This window comes from Anguilla anguilla, chromosome 16, assembly GCF_013347855.1.
Source record: "Anguilla anguilla isolate fAngAng1 chromosome 16, fAngAng1.pri, whole genome shotgun sequence".
NCBI lineage: Eukaryota > Metazoa > Chordata > Actinopteri > Anguilliformes > Anguillidae > Anguilla > Anguilla anguilla.
In genome coordinates, this window is record NC_049216.1 from 4,513,793 (window position 1) to 4,530,164 (window position 16,372).

Genomic DNA, 16,372 nt, shown 5'->3' on the forward strand with positions numbered 1-16,372 from the left:
TCTGATGAGTATTTAAAAGAGATTGATAATGAAAACACTTACCACACTGAGAACATTTGTAGGGCTTTTCACCTGTATGGATTCTCTGGTGAGAATTTAAATGAGATGTACTATTATAAGTCGGGATGTATCAAGTGTCCAGTGAAAATACTGACCTGGCTATCAGCCAGAATACTGAGAGAACCAACTGTCATAAATGACCGCGTAAAATCAACCAGTAAGAGTTGATGTCACTGGTTCAGAACCCCATAAATGTAAACAGTCGAATGTTCAGTGAAATCTATCGGTTTTCGGTGCCGTCGGAGTCCCGATCTTATCATTGATGGAATTTTGGGAAAGTGCGAGCTAAAAGGCCACAAAACAGCCAATATATCACATTAATATTCCATATATATCGCTGTTCACAATACGTTAATTTAAGGCTAAACTGGTATTTTAATCACAATACTTATGTTAATTTCCGGAAATACATTTTTCGATTGTCCTTTCTAGGAGTAGCCTAGTAGCAGTTACTGGGCTCATTAACTGACTGTGGCGAATGAGGATAACTTGCTCGGTTAACAGCAGGTCTACCAGACAGTTGTATGAAAATTAGCCTAGTCAAATCACCAGTAGCCTACACATCTCTGATTGATTGACCATCAGGGTAGTCGATGTTCTTCCCCTGTGGTTCATATTGCTAACGCGTGAGCTAACCACGGATAGCCTACCTAGCTCACTGGCAAGCTGATATGCTGGCTAAGCATATTTGTTTTGCTGAGAAACATAAATTGAAGATAACTGAACATAATTGTATTATTAATGTCATACATATAATGCGATTACATGACACAGTACAGTCACAGATGGAAATTAAACTCCGTAAAAATTTGAGAATATATTTTAAAACATAACGGCAGACAGTCAGCTAGCCTCAAGTTCGTTCTGCAATCGTTCGTTCAGGTTGATGGGGTTTTCCGCACCGGACTGTCAATCACATTGTAAAAATCACAGAACCGCTTAACTCTATGGTTTTGGCTCCGAATCGACAACATGGCCGCGCCCGCCATTGAGCTTCAAAACGTGTTTTAGAGACCCACGGAGCGGCAATGGGTGACGTCACAGTAGCTTTGTCCATATTTTTTTACAGTCTCTGATTGGAACACATTAATGATTACATTACATTACATTACATTAACATTACACACAAATGCCTGTAATGATTAGATGTAAAAAGTAATAAGTATTTACACTCCGGTCCAGACGGTGGCGGTAATGCACCACACAGTCACCAATAAACACAAGAAGAAGAACAAAAAACTTAGACAAAGGAGAACGTACTGACCGGGTGTGTTTGTGGATAACAGGTTAAAAACTAAATAAAAGGTAAAGAGACATTCTGCAAAATTACCGAATCGTCAAACTGACATAGCAACCAATAAAACGAATAGGCCTACCGGTGAGTTACTAAATCAACTTAACACTTTGTTTCATAGTAACCGGAACATCCATTACCCAGCTGTTTTTAACTTCACAAACATGCCTCTGCAGAGTTTATCTGTAGGTTAAGTTAAGACCTGAGACTGTGGGAAAAAAAATAGGTTAAGACCAATTAACTGTTGTCAAGAGAAAGGGCAAGGACGTGCTGCGCATTTTCCAAGACAAGTGTCTTACAGCTAGTCGTTTTCCGCAAAGAAACACAATAGCTAATTAAAGCTGAACACTGAAGCAAATTACAGAGCTAACAACAGCTAGCTACCTGATAGCCAAAATAACAACCCCGTAGTTATTTTGACTTTAAAGAAAACAACGAATATTTCCGATGATTGCGTTCTTAATATCCTAAAAAATATATATGAATGGCTGCAGACAGAAGCTAAGCTACCTTTGATAACTAGTGATGGAACACCTTTCAGGATCTCAGAAAGGTATCATTTACACTTTCATCGTGCGTACGAGCAAAAATAAAAACAAAACGAGATTTTAGTTGTTTTTAGAGGCAGCTAAATCCATAACTATAATTGGCAAATACTGGGCATAGTGATTGATGATTTGCTGCATTCTGTCGCCCTCGTCAACTCGTTAAGTCGGAAAAATATCTTTGGTGGGCTGTAGAATTTTCTGTGCTGTCATGCAAAATGAGCGAGTCAATAACGAGAAAAAAGTGGATATCAGACCACTAGGCGTGAGTGAAAAGTACACTGGGATGGGGGAAACATTTCTGTGTCAAATGGTATGACCCCAGGAAAACTGTGAAAATAAACTATTGTTTTAAAATGTTATATTTATAGTAAACCGTGATAGTATAGACTTGATGTCAAGGTCATCAGTTAATATAGGTGGCCTAAAACATGCCTGTTAAATTTAAATTAAGGATGGGAAACCAGTTGATGTAACCATAAAACATCAATTGGTGTAACCATAATTTCCAGTTACACCACATTGACAACAGTTACACCAGTTTCCAAAGATATGACATTTGATGTTTTTCATGATGTTAATTAAATTGTATTTACTTTATATAAAGCATATATTAAATACATCTATTTTAATGCCATTTTATACATTTCTACAGATGCCTTTGTCAAGTAAAGAGAAGGTAGCACGGCATAGAGCTCGCATTAACAGTGATCCTAAAGCAAGAGAGGAGTACCTTACAAAAAGAAGAGCAAGGTAATGTGTTCGTGGTTTATTTTATTATTAAGAAAAAAAAAAGGTCACAATTCATATACTATCCATTATACCTTTTTAAGGGAAGGTACCGCAAAGGGGCGTGGCCTGTCACAAAAAGGCACATGACCAAACTGAATCACATAATATCATGAAACTTGGTCACAGGGCAGGGAAGAGCTGATTAACTTGTCAATCGGCCAAAAGGGGGCATGACAGTGGGCATGGCACCTCACTAAAGTGTGCATAACTTCCTAGTGGATTTGCACAACACCACAAACTTTCAGGAAAGGTTTGTCATGGGGCAAGGAAGAACTGATTAACATTTCACACTGATTGGCGCTCAGCCTCACGGGGCCTTGCCCACTCCTGTTTTGTTTTTTGTAGATTTGTGTTACTCAAATCTCTGTGGAATGTCTGTGGAATAATCAGCTGGTTTTCTTTATAGTTACCAAAGACAGAAGACGGAGGGGAAGATTGTTGGTCAGCCAATAAGCCAGCTGTCAAACGCCGAAAAAAAAAAGAAGAGAGAGAAATGGAGGCAGTACTCAAAAATACAGAGAGGAAAAAGAAAGGCATTGCAAGAGGTAATGAACTTAAGGCCAGAATCAATCGACAGCTCTGTAGTGGACCATCCTAGGGAGCATGAACTTGTCAACCTGGCAGACCATGCGTATGCCAACGTGATGGACGAAATCCTACCACCGGCATCCTCGTCACCTGAGAAAGCAAGTGAAAAAGAAGTAGGCAAAGCGAAAGTGCGTTGCAAAAAACTTGAAAAAGAAAAACAGCAGCTAAAAAAAGAGATCTGGAAACTTAAAATGCAATTGAAAAATACCCGACACGATGGTGACAAATGGAGAAAGAGTAGAAAGGCAGAAAAAAGGCACAAGTCTCAGTGAGAAAAACAAAGCAAGAGGGAAGAAAAAACTCGCTCCGGAGAGAAAAGAAAAAGTTCTGAAATTTCTTTGTAGGGATGAAATTAACCGTATGCTCCCTGGCAAAAAAGACACGATTACAAAAAATAAACAAAAAGTTCAGAGGAGAGTTCTTTCACATTGCCTCTCCGAGCTACATTCCCAATGCAATGCAGAAGTTGGAGGGCTACATTTATTGCAATGCAGACAGTTTGTCCACTATTGGCCCTTTTACATAAGAGCCAAAAGCCAGGGACAGGAACACTTGTGCTTTCTTGGACCGTGAAAATGTAAAGCTATTGATTATTTAAATCAAATGTGTTTGTTGAATGTTGAATGCAGTATTGGTTATGTGTTTTATATAAAAATCTATAATTCAATTAATATTTTATTCTGATTGTCGTGATTGCTTGTATATCCTTCATGGAACAATGCCTATTGATTTTTTAAATTATCGGTAGCGGTTAGACATTCGACTTGGTTGTGTTATGTAGGCATGCCTTCTAAATCTGCCTGCTAGTATGCCACTGCAGAAGATTTAAGTTCAGAAATGTCTGAGTGTTATTGCTATATTATTCTTGCATTACCAGCAGAACACATGTGATTCAATTCTAAATAAATATCAGGCCATGATATCTGGATTTAACTATAATATCAGTTGGGGTAACTGTCACGGTCATGACAGTAACCAATGTTTTTAGTTTTATATTTATTAATACACAATGCTATTGCAATGCTATATCAAAACATTAAATACTGAGCTTGTTTACAAGGGATGCAAATAGCTTTTGCAAATTTTGTGACAAGTTTGTCTCTCCCCACAGGAAATTATTGTTGACAATCATACAAAATAGCATTTACTTAGTGAATGGCTAAAAATGTACCATACCTAAAAAAAATTAGAAGTAAAATTTAAGTTACATGTATTTAAGCCTCTCCAAACTCAGATAGTTTGCTTATTCCAGTGGTTGGAAATGCATAGAAAATGTATTAATTTAAAAATAGGCTTGGTTACACCAACTGACCTTTTTAGGGGAGTAAAAACATCCATGTAGCATAAAAATGCATTTCAGCTATTTTGTATATAATGAAACAATTGTGATTACATAAGGAACATTCACGTCGACTAGGTTTTAAATGCATTTTAGTGTACGTTTATTTTTTTTTTCATGCTGAGAACCTTATTTGTCATTGACCCACTTCCCTGCTTCTCTCCAGGAGCTGTGCTTCTGTACAACTTTGAGCAGCAGTATGATGCAGGCAGGAGTCTGTCTGAGACAGGACACTGAGACAACACTACCAGAGCTCACCGAGAGGCACAGGATCAGACTGAAAGAAGAGGAACTAAGTGGACTGGGGTCTGTCCGCATGGCAGAGTCAGAGACAGTATGCGCTGCACCAGGACTCAACACACTGGAGCCACAATGTGTTTCAGTGCACAGTGGGGTCAGTGATGTACACCACACAGACACATCATTGGTAAAAACAGAAACTGATCTGGGCTCCACCCACACTGGGGATCTTAAGGTGGAAAGCCTGAACAGTACAGAGCTGGGTTATGTAACCCATCTGCATCCTGAAGAAATCAAGACTGAGACCGATGATGGAGGATACCTTAAGGCAGAACACATCAGTGACTTGCAAGTTGTGACATGTGTCTCTATTGAATCTGATCAAATGAAGTGTGAATCCAGTGAAAGATTAGTGAGTGATCTCATGAATACCGTGAATAATGGAGCTCATGTTGAAGACAAAATCCAAACTGAACCTTGGCAATGTGCAGCAGATGATTTAAAGGGACATCTGACAATGAATTCAAGTGAGAAACAATACGTTTGTGCAAAGTCTATAAAGAGATTGGATCGGCTATCTTTTTGTATCCAAAATGAGACGGTTCATACAGATAAAAAGGCTTACAAATGTACTCAGTGTGGGAAGTGTTTTAATTATAGATCTGATTTCATTTCCCACCAGAGAATTCATACAGGTGAAAAGCCTTACAAATGTACTCAGTGTGGGAAGTGTTTTAGGAGTACATCTAATTTAAATGGTCACCAGAAAATTCATACAGGTGAAAAGCCTTACAAATGTACTCAGTGTGGGAAGTGTTTTAGGAGTACATCTAATTTAAATTGTCACTCGAAAATGCATACAGGTGAAAAGCCTTACAAATGTACTCAGTGCGGAAAGTGTTTTCATTTTCAGTCTCTTTTAAATGCTCATCAGAGAATCCATACCGGTGAAAGGCCTTATATATGTACTCGGTGTGGGAAGGGTTTTCATGCTAAATGTCAACTAAATGTCCATGAGAGAGCTCATACAGGTGAGCGGCCCTACACATGTGCTCAGTGTGGGAAGAGTTATATTAATGCATCAAATTTATGGTACCACAACAAAATTCATACCGGTGAAAAGCCTTACAAATGCCATCAGTGTGGGAAGCGTTGTTCCCGATCACATGAATTAACAAGACACCTGCAGACTCATACTGATGAAAAGACTTATAAATGTCCCATGTGCGAGAAGTGTTTTAAGAACAGATCTAATTTTAATTCGCACCAGAGAATTCATACGGGTGAAAAGCCCTTCAAGTGTGCTTGGTGTGAACAGTGTTTTTCTGACAGAGTTAAATTAAATATCCACCAGAAAATTCACACAGGTGAAAATCCCCACAAATGTACCCACTGTGGGAAGTGTTTTCATTATCAGTCTCGATTAAATGCTCATCAGAGAATGCATACAGGTGAAAAACCCTATACATGTGCTGACTGTGGGAAGGGCTTTAGTAAGAGATATCATTTAAATACCCACCAGAATATTCATACAGGTGAAAAGCCTTATAAATGTACTTGGTGTGGGAAGTGTTTTAATAATAAATCTAATTTAAATACCCATCAGAGACTTCATACAGGTGAAAAGGCAAGACAATCTTTTACTGATTCATAATTTTTGCAACCACAGGACACTGATGAAAATCTCCACCAATGTACTGATTTTGGGTAGTTTAATTAAATTAAAAAAATTTAAAGGATCTGCATATGTAAACTAAAGATAGTAGAGGTGAGTGTTGTCTGTGGGAAATGTTCCCATTCACATGATTTAACAAAGTGCCTGAGGTTTCATGCAGGAGAAAAGCCCTACAAATGTTTATATTGGAGGAGGTATTTTTCTCAATCATATGAGTTAAAGAAACACTGGATGTGTAATATTGACAAATAGTCCTCTTTACTGTGCGGGCAATGATTTACTTGAAACATCGAATTAAAGGAAACTCTAGAGAACTCAATGGTAAATAAAAAGCCTTATAAATGTGCTCGTTGTGTGAAGTGTTTCATTTGATATTTAACATAACAAATAAGGTTGAGAAAAAGGTACATTTAGAGCAGAGGTAGGCAACGAGGGCCGTATCTGTTTCTGTTTCTCATGCCAACGTCTGGCCTTAATTACTTAATTAGCCCTAACAATTATGCCAAATGACATTTTGGCTCCATTTCTCACTAATCGCACGGATAACAGCCAAAGATTGTTCTTGTGTCCCTACTGTGATGTAATCTACGAGTGAACCAGTATGTGGAGCCAATTCGCTCATTTAGCCTGGGTAATTGGTGGAAACAAAAACCTGCACCCACACCGGCCCTCCAGGACTGGAATTGCCCACCCCTGATTTAGAGGTTGTGGTACAAGAATGAGCCCCACGGTCTTGGATCGAATCCAGACCATGCCAGTGCCGACTGTGGCCAGTAAGACCATGGGGTGATGCTCAGTCGGCAATGGCGTCACCCAGGGTTCGGGATGGTTAAATCGATTTTGGGTCTGCATTTTCGTCACTCTCTAGCGACCCGCACTGGTTGATTGTGTGCCCGTGGAGTGCGTGTCAGAGCTGCATAATGGTCTTCCTCAGTCTGTCTCCTCTCTGTGCCAGCTTGGCTGTAGTCCGTGGTGTGAAAAGTAAGCATCTGACGACAAGCGATTTGGAGAACCATGATTCTGAATCAGCAGTGGGATTTGCACGTGAACACGGGCGACATAGCTCAGGAGTAAGACCGACTGACTGGCAGTCGGAGGGTTGCCGGTTCAAACCCCACCCTGGGCATGTCGAAGTGTCCTTGAGCAAGACACCTAACCCCTAACTGCTCTGGCGAATGAGAGGCATCAATTGTAAAGCGCTTTGGATAAAAGCGCTATATAAATGCAGTCCATTTACCATTTACCATAACACGGCTGTGGTTGCAGATAACTGGACATTGCAAATTAGGGTAGGAATTCAATATGTGACATTACAGGCATTTTAGTAGATGCTCTTATCCAGAGCGACTTACACAACTTTGTGCATACCATCCATTTATGTGAATCTGTTTGAATAACATGTTCTGCTCCACATTGGGCTGCTAATTTATCATAATAATAAAAAAAAGTGATTCAGAGTTTATTACAACTCAACTTATTTATTGCACTCTTTTTAGCATGGTCTTCCAGCTGAGTCAATATTGAGTGAAAGTAACATTTCACTGGGAATGACTCGCAAAGTACATACATCCATCCATCCATTATCTATACCCACTTATCCTGAGGAGGGTCGCGTGGGAGTGCTGGAGCCTATCCCAGTGTGCATTAGGCAAGATTGGACAGGCCACCAATCTATCTATCTAATCTATTGCAGGGCACACACACCATTCACTGACACCTATAGGCAATCTGAAGACTTTTTGGAGTCAATTTAAAGATGGAATCAGAAAGTGGTTTAGAAGGAAGATAGTATCAGCAGCTGGTTTAGGGGGAAGATAGTATCAGCAGCTGCTTTAGAGGGAATATGGTGTCAGCAGCTGATTTAGAAGGAAGATAGTATCAGAAGATAGCGTAAAAGGAAGATAGGATCAGCAGCTGGATTAGAGGGAAGATGGAATCAGAAGTTGATTTAGAAGGAAGACAGTATCAGAAGGTGGTTGAGAAGAAAGATGGAATCAGCAGCTGGTTTAGAGGGAAGATGGAATCACAAGGCCATGGGCTGGGAGGTGGCGTTCTGGCTGAGGGTATGGGCTCCCTGTGGCTCACTGGGTATTTTCATGCTGCAACAAGGCCTGCACAATCCACTGCTATCTTGCTACCTGTTTGCTCACAGAAACTTTAGCTGCTGCTTAACTGTGTGTTTGTCCAATTCCAGCTGAGAACAAGAGTATACCAAACAACAGGAATTACCAACAGTTCCACTGCTACAAGTACACAATGAACCTACCAACACTATGGCAACTGCCCATCTCAATCTCTGTATCATTACTGAGGTTGTGGCATAAGTGAACCTTCAGTCACACCATGCTGCTGCTTACCAGTCAAGCTCTTTTCAGACAGCGGACATCCTTACATCTGTAGAATATAACAATACAACAAAAAGACAACATGACACTCAGCCATCAGGAACAAGTTCTTAAATTCGAATTAAAGGGCAAGACAATGAGCTGAGTCATTTTGTTTAATTTGCATAACACTGTTGCTCTGACCAGCAGGATCAGTCCAGGTCTTGGGAGAACTGCACTTACCAGTGCAGGGCGGCAGAGAGTTGTGGGCAGTTTTGGTGCTCCGAGCCCCCCCCTGCTGCTGGTGGTGGTGCGAGCCAGGACAGGTATGCGTGATCGGAATGAGCTCCTTTTGGAACGCTGGAACCCTGTGCTGAAGGGGGGATTTTCTAGCGCATACATTTTCAGAGCTGTCCAAGAGAGAATGGCACAGTCCCACATTAGATAACAGTGTGTCCAAGATCTCTGTTCATACTGGTTGTAATTCCCTAAAGCCCAGAATGGACTAGAGCTCCCAATATGCAGTCACATGGTGTACAGAAGTGTCTCCTGTGTGGTCTATCAAAAGGATGCAGGATGTTGTACAGCAGGACACACAGTGAGCTAACAGGCAAGTCAGTCCATTCAGCAACACCCATCCTGATTGGCTACTCTCTAGGAACTTCAGTAGCAGAAGTCATTTGACACCCACTGGCCATCCATGTGCAGCTACTGTAGCTGAGCTCTTACCCAAGCAGACCTTGTCGGCCTCTTCAGCAAACTCTGAATGCCAGGACAAAGAATCCAAGCACTGGTCAAAAAAGAAGCAAAGTCATCAGGAGCATGAGTATTGCTGCTCTTTTAGTCATACTAATTTCAATCTAGTTCAGACAGCAGGGGTGCGTCACAGCCAATTAGTGAGCCAACACACACACTGAAACTTCAGTTTTAAACCCCTGCTACAAACAAAATATCATAGCATTACCGTCATAGTTACCCAACAAATGTTTTCTATTCCATAAAGGATCGGTGTCAATTTATTAGTGAATTATTTGCACACAGGGTAGAAGCATAGATATTATTACTGCACGAAATACAATATTAAAATATGATATATTCTAATGGATCTTCCAAAGGATGGTCAGAAACACCAACAGCTCTTGTTACTAACGAACACGGGAGCTGACCTGGCTGGGTCTCACTCACCTGTGGAACGGAAACCTGGGACACACTGCAGGTGAACATGGTCTCGTTCACCTGCGTGGCACAATCTGACGTGGTAATCTCCACCGTCTGTGTGGCTGTGTCCCGAAAGCTGGTCTCCTTTCTCTCTGCCCCAGAGGACAGGGAAGACCTGTCTGGAATGAAAAGAACAAAAATGCACCTTGTAACACACAAACTCACACATCACCTCGCTCACACAACTATGAAACACAGGAAGGACATGGAGCACAATGCCTCAAATGTTTCATGTGTGCATGTGACACTTCTAACAGGTTACAGCAGGTCCTGTGGCTGTTCAAGCTGGTCTGTAGCTGGTCAAAGTTGGTGAAATCCAATGAAGCAGGTAGAGTAAAAGCTGATGGCAAATCTGGTTGACTAGCTGACTATTCAGGCTGATCAGCTGGAGCCTACCTGGTGTCTCACAGTCCACCCAATTCGAAAATGATCTCCTTATTTGACTAAATGTTCGATTTAGCCAAATCCTCAGAGCTGAAAATTTTGTCGTTTTCAGCTGTTTGTTTGATGATCTCATATCTACTATACGAAAAGTTTCAACCGTGAAGAACTTTTTAAACAACTCAATTCTAGTCAACCCAACTCGTATATCGGCTTCTCGGAGGATATTTATCAAGACTTTCCTCCTATATTATTTGACGTAATAGAAGCAGAAGAAGCCGATCTAAACTGAATTCCATAATTGCTGCCTTCCATAATATTCATAAACTGGGTTCTCCTGTGACGTCAAAAAACATTCGAATTCTTGTGTTGGTTTGCAACTTGCCTTCGTCTGCTTCTGCAGTCCCAATGCAGTAATGTCACAAGTAACATTAGATAATTGTTGACACTTGACATAATTGAATAATAATAACGGACAATGCCGTATTGTTGTACCAGGCAAACGGGGAGAAATGTAACATAAACAACTCAGTGTTATTTCTTGAGAAAAGAAGAGTTAGCTATTTTAAATGGGGGGAGACCATGAAGTGCATTCGTAATATTTTCTCATACACAATTAGATGTGATTATTAGATATAAAGTAGCAATGGATACTGTATGTATAATGATTTTTATGTGTAAAAATATATACTGTCATTTCTTCTAAGATAATTGAATATTGTGTGGAAATGGTATCGTCTGGATAATGTGTAATGTATATAAGCAGGTAATTTGCTCTCAGTGGTGGCTGGCAGTAGGTGAGTGTAATTTAATGGGTATAATTGATGTGCTGATTCTTTTGTTTTGTAAATATGTATAAATGTTAGTATAATAGTTAGGGGCACTTTTGTAAATAAAATACCCCACTTGGATTGCACAGGTTTGAGTCTCATCTCCAATGGTCACTGTGAAGTCTTCCAACCTACCATCCTTGTAACAAGCCCTATGGCTCAAATGAATGAAACAGCAAGAAAGGGTGGAAGCCATTGTGTTTTAAGTCCTGGGCCTGAAGTCACAGTGGAGAAATGACTGGTTCCTTTCAGAGCCTGCTGTTCCTTCATAAACTGCAATTTTTTTCCAAATAAGAAGGGTACAGCAGGAAACGAAGAGCTGACCCTGATGTGATTTGAACACGCAACCTTCTGATCTGGAGTCAGATGCGCTACCGTTGCACCACAAAGCCTAAAGCGATGGTTGTATACTGTGACCTGCACCACATTAGCATATTGTTATGCATAAGCAACTCCCCAATGGCAAATATCATAGATTATGAATGTGTTATTCATCTTTCAATATGGATCAGAATCCTGATCCCATGAATCAAATCAGCAACAAGAGCCCGGATAGCTCAGTCGGTAGAGCATCAGACTTTTAATCTGAGGGTCCAGGGTTCAAGTCCCTGTTCGGGTGAAATAATTTACAGCGCTTGATCCAAAATAACACTGTGTTCTGACCATAGACTGTGTTTTTAACTCATGATGCACTAGTTTCAAATCAGCAATATAATGAAAATTTACTGATTGTGAATATTTCTGTGTCCCAGTGTGGAACCCTCTCCAGAATGAATGGGTTTGTTTAAATAGCTTGTTCTTACTCCTTGCATCCCGATATGGATCCCTGTCCATTTTTTATGGGGCCATTCCAACTGCTTATTTTCACTCTTTGCATCTCTTCCTTATATCTTTTCCTTGCCCCTTTGTACTACCCACCAGTGGATGCAGGGAGATATGCAAGGATGAGATACAAGAATGCTTTGGGAGGCTTTCCTCTGTCCGTCGCTAATGTGCAGCATCTGGTTGGAAGCGCTGATGACGGTCATGGGCTGGGAGGTGGCGTTCTCTCTCAGCCGCTAGCCCATCTGGATGGGAAGCTTTGGAGCTTCAGCAATCCAATGTAGAATTGTTGTTTATCTATGGCGGCAGTGTGGCACAGTGGGCAAGGAACTGGGCTTGTAACCAAAAGGTCATAGGTTTGGTTCACTGCTGTTGTACCCTTGAGCAAGGTACTTTAGTGTATGTCCAGCTGTATAAATAGATACTCTGGATAAGAGTGTCTGCTAAATGCCTGTAGTGTAGGCTAATGTAATGTACAGCGCCTTGCAGAGCGTGCCTTGCACGTTCCCCGTAGCTGGAGGAGGGCTCCAGCTTCCACAGCAGTGGCAGCACCTCCTGCTCCCCCATCAGGGGCTTCCACTGGTAGGCTACTCACCCCTTGCGATGTCTGAAAGACAGACCAGACGCAATACACCGTGGGCACGTAGCAGCCAAAACCACCAATCCATATATGAAATTAAGCCAGAGCTAATGATTTTGGAGACCTGGGGCCAGAATGCTTATTAAATGTTTGAACTTAGATTTGTTATGTGACAACAAATCCTTTTGCTTATTTCCAGACCCATAATGTGTTATTGGTGGAGAATGAAGAGACAACAGCTGTCACTCCAACCCTCGCTGAAACAGACATTCCCTTTGCATTTTGACATCATAATCTACTTTGGTTGCCACAACCAATGGTTCTATCCCGCCTGGACTACTGCAACTCTCTTCTGGCTGGACTACCGGCATCTGCCACCAGACCCCTGCAGCTCATTCAGAATGCTGCGGCTCGTCTGGTCTTCAACCTCCCCAGACACTCCCACGTAACTCCCCTGCTCACTACCCTCCACTGGCTGCCTGTTATAGCTCGCATCAAATTCAAAACATTGGTTCTAGCATACCAGGCAGTCAAGGGATCAGCCCCAGCATACCTTAAAAAGATATTCAAACCCTACATGCCAGCCAGATCCCTCCGTTCTGCTACCTCAGGACGCCTAGCACCTCCCCCTCTTCGCACCTGCACTTCCAGAACACGTCTCCTCTCTGTTCTGGCCCCACGATGGTGGAATGACCTCCCTGTGGAGGTCAGAACAGCTGAGACTGTGACCCATTTCAAACGACGACTGAAGACCCACCTCTTCAGGCTGCACCTCTCCCCATCCCTTCCCCCCCTGTAAATGACTAAACTTAGGGTTGTAACTAGGCAGCTGTTTAATAGGTGACTTAGTTGATGCGCCAGTCTTAACGACTACTTGTATTTTTATTTATTTTTATTTTTCCATAGATTGCGTTGTTGCCGTTCTCGTTGTTAGTGTTAATCAGTTTAACCACCAGGGTCCAGGTTGAACTATGCGGTTGTTCCCTGTACTTGGACCGGTACTTCTCTCTAGGGGTTTCGTCATACTTGTTCCTGGTTATGGTTATACACTTTGTTGTACGTCGCTCTGGATAAGAGCGTCTGCCAAATGCCTGTAATGTAATGTAATGTAATGTAACCCAGGGAAATAAATGCCATCAAATTTGAGGAAGCACATCGAGGTAAGTAAAATAACGTTGGCTACAGCAGCCGCTTATTCCGCCCAAGATGAACTAAGCTAGCTAGTTGGCTTGCCGTTCTTAGCCAAGCAGGAAAGTGCTTGCTGCTATGTCCGATTTTAATACGCAATTTAGTGGTATTGCGTATTTCGTGCTGGTGAAATTTGTTTCTATATTTATATCACGAAACTCTACTAAATGAATTCCTAGAAGCGCGCCAAGTCATGGTTTTCACTCCAGCTGTGCGACTCCAGTAGACAGCGGCTGTCAGTCCAACGCTCACTGAAACAGACGTTCCCATTAAATGTTGACAGGGGTGAATTTATTTCTGAGGGGGAAATTATTTTAGATGACCCCTGTACTCTCCAACACCGTGGTTCATCAGTCACCAGTTGTTTACGTTACATTTCTACTTGTCTGCCTGATAAAAAAAGATAATATATCTTGTTAGTTTTTGTTATTTCTTATTATTTCAGCTATTATCTCGTATTACTTGTGACATCACTGAGCGCCGAACGATTTCTGAGCTGCACGTAGTTTCTGTAGCTTCTGTATTTCTTTTCGCGTTCGCTTATTGTGTGGTACTAAAGAAATATTTACCAGACCAAGGCAGTATGGTTATGACTGAAGTGTCGGGACTGCATAAGCAGTCAAAGGCAAGTTGCAAAATAACACAAGAATTCGAATGTTTATTTAACGTCACAAGAGAAACCAGTTCACGAATGTTATGGAAGCCAAATAAAATGGAATTCAGTTGAGATCGGCTACAAAATTCTGCTTCTATTACGTCAAATAATATCGAGGAAAAGTCTTTATAAATAGCCACCGAGAAATCCAAGATACAACTAGAATTGATTGTCTGAATGTTCTTAATGGTTAAAACTTTTCTCATAATAGATATGCGATCATCAAAGAAACCGCTCAAAATAACAAAATGTTGGATTTGGCTAAATCGTAAATTTAGTCAAATAAGGAGGTCATTATCGAATCGGGTGGGCTGTGAGGCTACACCAGGTAGGCAAATTTGCCATTGATTTTGCACTTCCAAACAAAACTGTTAGTTAGCTAGTTCACAAATGTGCGTCGCAACTGAAATATCGATAAAAGTTAAAATATCTTGTATGAATGAAGTAATTTTGGTGTCACTCAGGGACTGGGCCACATTACACCCTGTAGTAAATTTACTATTGGTCTGCCCTGGCACGTCACAGTGCACAAGTAGATTGACTTTAGAAGCTATTTCAGTCTTTCCCTGAGAAGCTTCCTCCTACTTCATAAACACACATTGCTGCTGAAAATTCCAGTGTAAACCAGCCTAAACTGGTCACGCTGGTTTAAACTGTGATACGTTTTGATACTTTCAGCTGGTCAACCAGTTTGACCATCAGTGTACTCTACCTGCTTCATTGGATTTGACCAGCTTTGGCCAGCTACAGACTAGCTTTGAACAGCTCCAGACTAGCTGTGATGACTAGAAGTGTCTGTTTCATAGTTGTGTAAGCAAGGTGAAGTGTGAGTGTGTGTCACGAAGTGCCTTGTTCTGTTTCTTTTCATTCCAGACAGGTCCTCCCTGTCGTCTGGGGCTGAGAGAAATCTCTCCTCAGGGACCAGACCGGTCAAGGAGACCAGCTTTCGGGATGCAGCCACCCAAACAGTGGAGATTACCACATCAGATTGTGCCACGCAGGTGGACGAGACCATGTTCACCTGCAGTGTGTCCCAGGATGACGTTTCGCAGGTTAGTGAGACCCTACCAGGTCAGCTCCTGTGTTCGTCAGTAACGTGTTTATGAACATCCATTAGAATATATCATATTGCAATATTGTTGTATCTCATGCAGATTATAATATCTATGGTTCTACTTGTGTGCAAAAAGTTCATTAGTAAATTGACACTAATCCTTTATGGAATAGAAAACATCTGTTGGGTAACGGTAATGTTGTGATATTTTTGTTTGTAGCAGGGGTGTCAAGTGTGTGTGCTGGCTCACTAATCGGCTGAAGTGTTTGTCATAAAAATCTGCTTTTTTGACGCACTCCTGCTGTGTAGACTAGATTTAAATGGACTTTTAACAGAGCAGCAATGCTTCATGCTCCTGATTACTTTGCTTCTTTTTCAGGCCTCCGAGCAGTGCCTGGATTCTCTATCCTGGCATTCAGAGTATGCTGAAGAGGCCCACAAGGTCTGCTTGGGTAAGAGCTTGCCTACTGTAGCTGCACACGGATTGGTCAATAGATTGAAAATGGCTTCTGCTACTGACGGCCCCAGAGAGGAGCCAATCAGAATGGGTGTTGCTGAATGGACCGACTTGCCTGTTCTGTCCTGCTGTACAACATCCTGCATCCTTTTGATCATGCACACAGGAGTCACTTCTGTACACCACGTGACTGCAAATTTGGAGCTCCAGTTCACTCTACTGCTTTCAGAATGGACTGGGCTTAGGGGAATTGCAACCAGTATGAATAGGGGTTTTGGACACAGTGTTATCTTACTGTGGGACTGTGCCATTCTCTCTTGAACAGCTCTG

At 41.5% G+C, this 16,372-nt stretch overlaps 1 protein-coding gene and 2 non-coding genes across 7 annotated transcripts; 2 read left to right on the top strand and 1 right to left on the bottom strand.

The window, feature by feature from the left end:
- Window positions 1–1,272: 1,272 nt before the first annotated feature.
- On the top strand, window positions 1,273–6,879 carry LOC118215174 (gastrula zinc finger protein XlCGF26.1-like). 5 transcript variants are annotated; one of them, XM_035395654.1, is made up of 5 exons: window positions 1,273–1,438; window positions 2,555–2,652; window positions 3,098–3,236; window positions 4,785–5,553; window positions 5,638–6,879. In XM_035395654.1, exons 2-5 carry the CDS (start codon window positions 2,555–2,557, stop codon window positions 6,510–6,512), a joined length of 1,881 nt encoding a protein of 626 aa, XP_035251545.1. In that variant the 5' UTR covers window positions 1,273–1,438; the 3' UTR covers window positions 6,513–6,879. The 5 variants fall into 5 exon arrangements, with proteins under 5 accessions (XP_035251545.1, XP_035251546.1, XP_035251542.1 ...); XM_035395655.1 differs by having other exon boundaries at window positions 3,098–3,856; window positions 4,785–6,879; XM_035395651.1 differs by having other exon boundaries at window positions 4,785–6,879.
- A 4,727-nt stretch (window positions 6,880–11,606) lies between these two features.
- On the bottom strand, window positions 11,607–11,678 carry trnaw-cca. The gene has a single exon. It is a non-coding gene; the product is annotated as a tRNA-Trp (tRNA).
- Window positions 11,679–11,832: 154 nt separating this feature from the next.
- trnak-uuu lies at window positions 11,833–11,905 on the top strand. The gene has a single exon. It is a non-coding gene; the product is annotated as a tRNA-Lys (tRNA).
- Window positions 11,906–16,372: the final 4,467 nt, after the last annotated feature.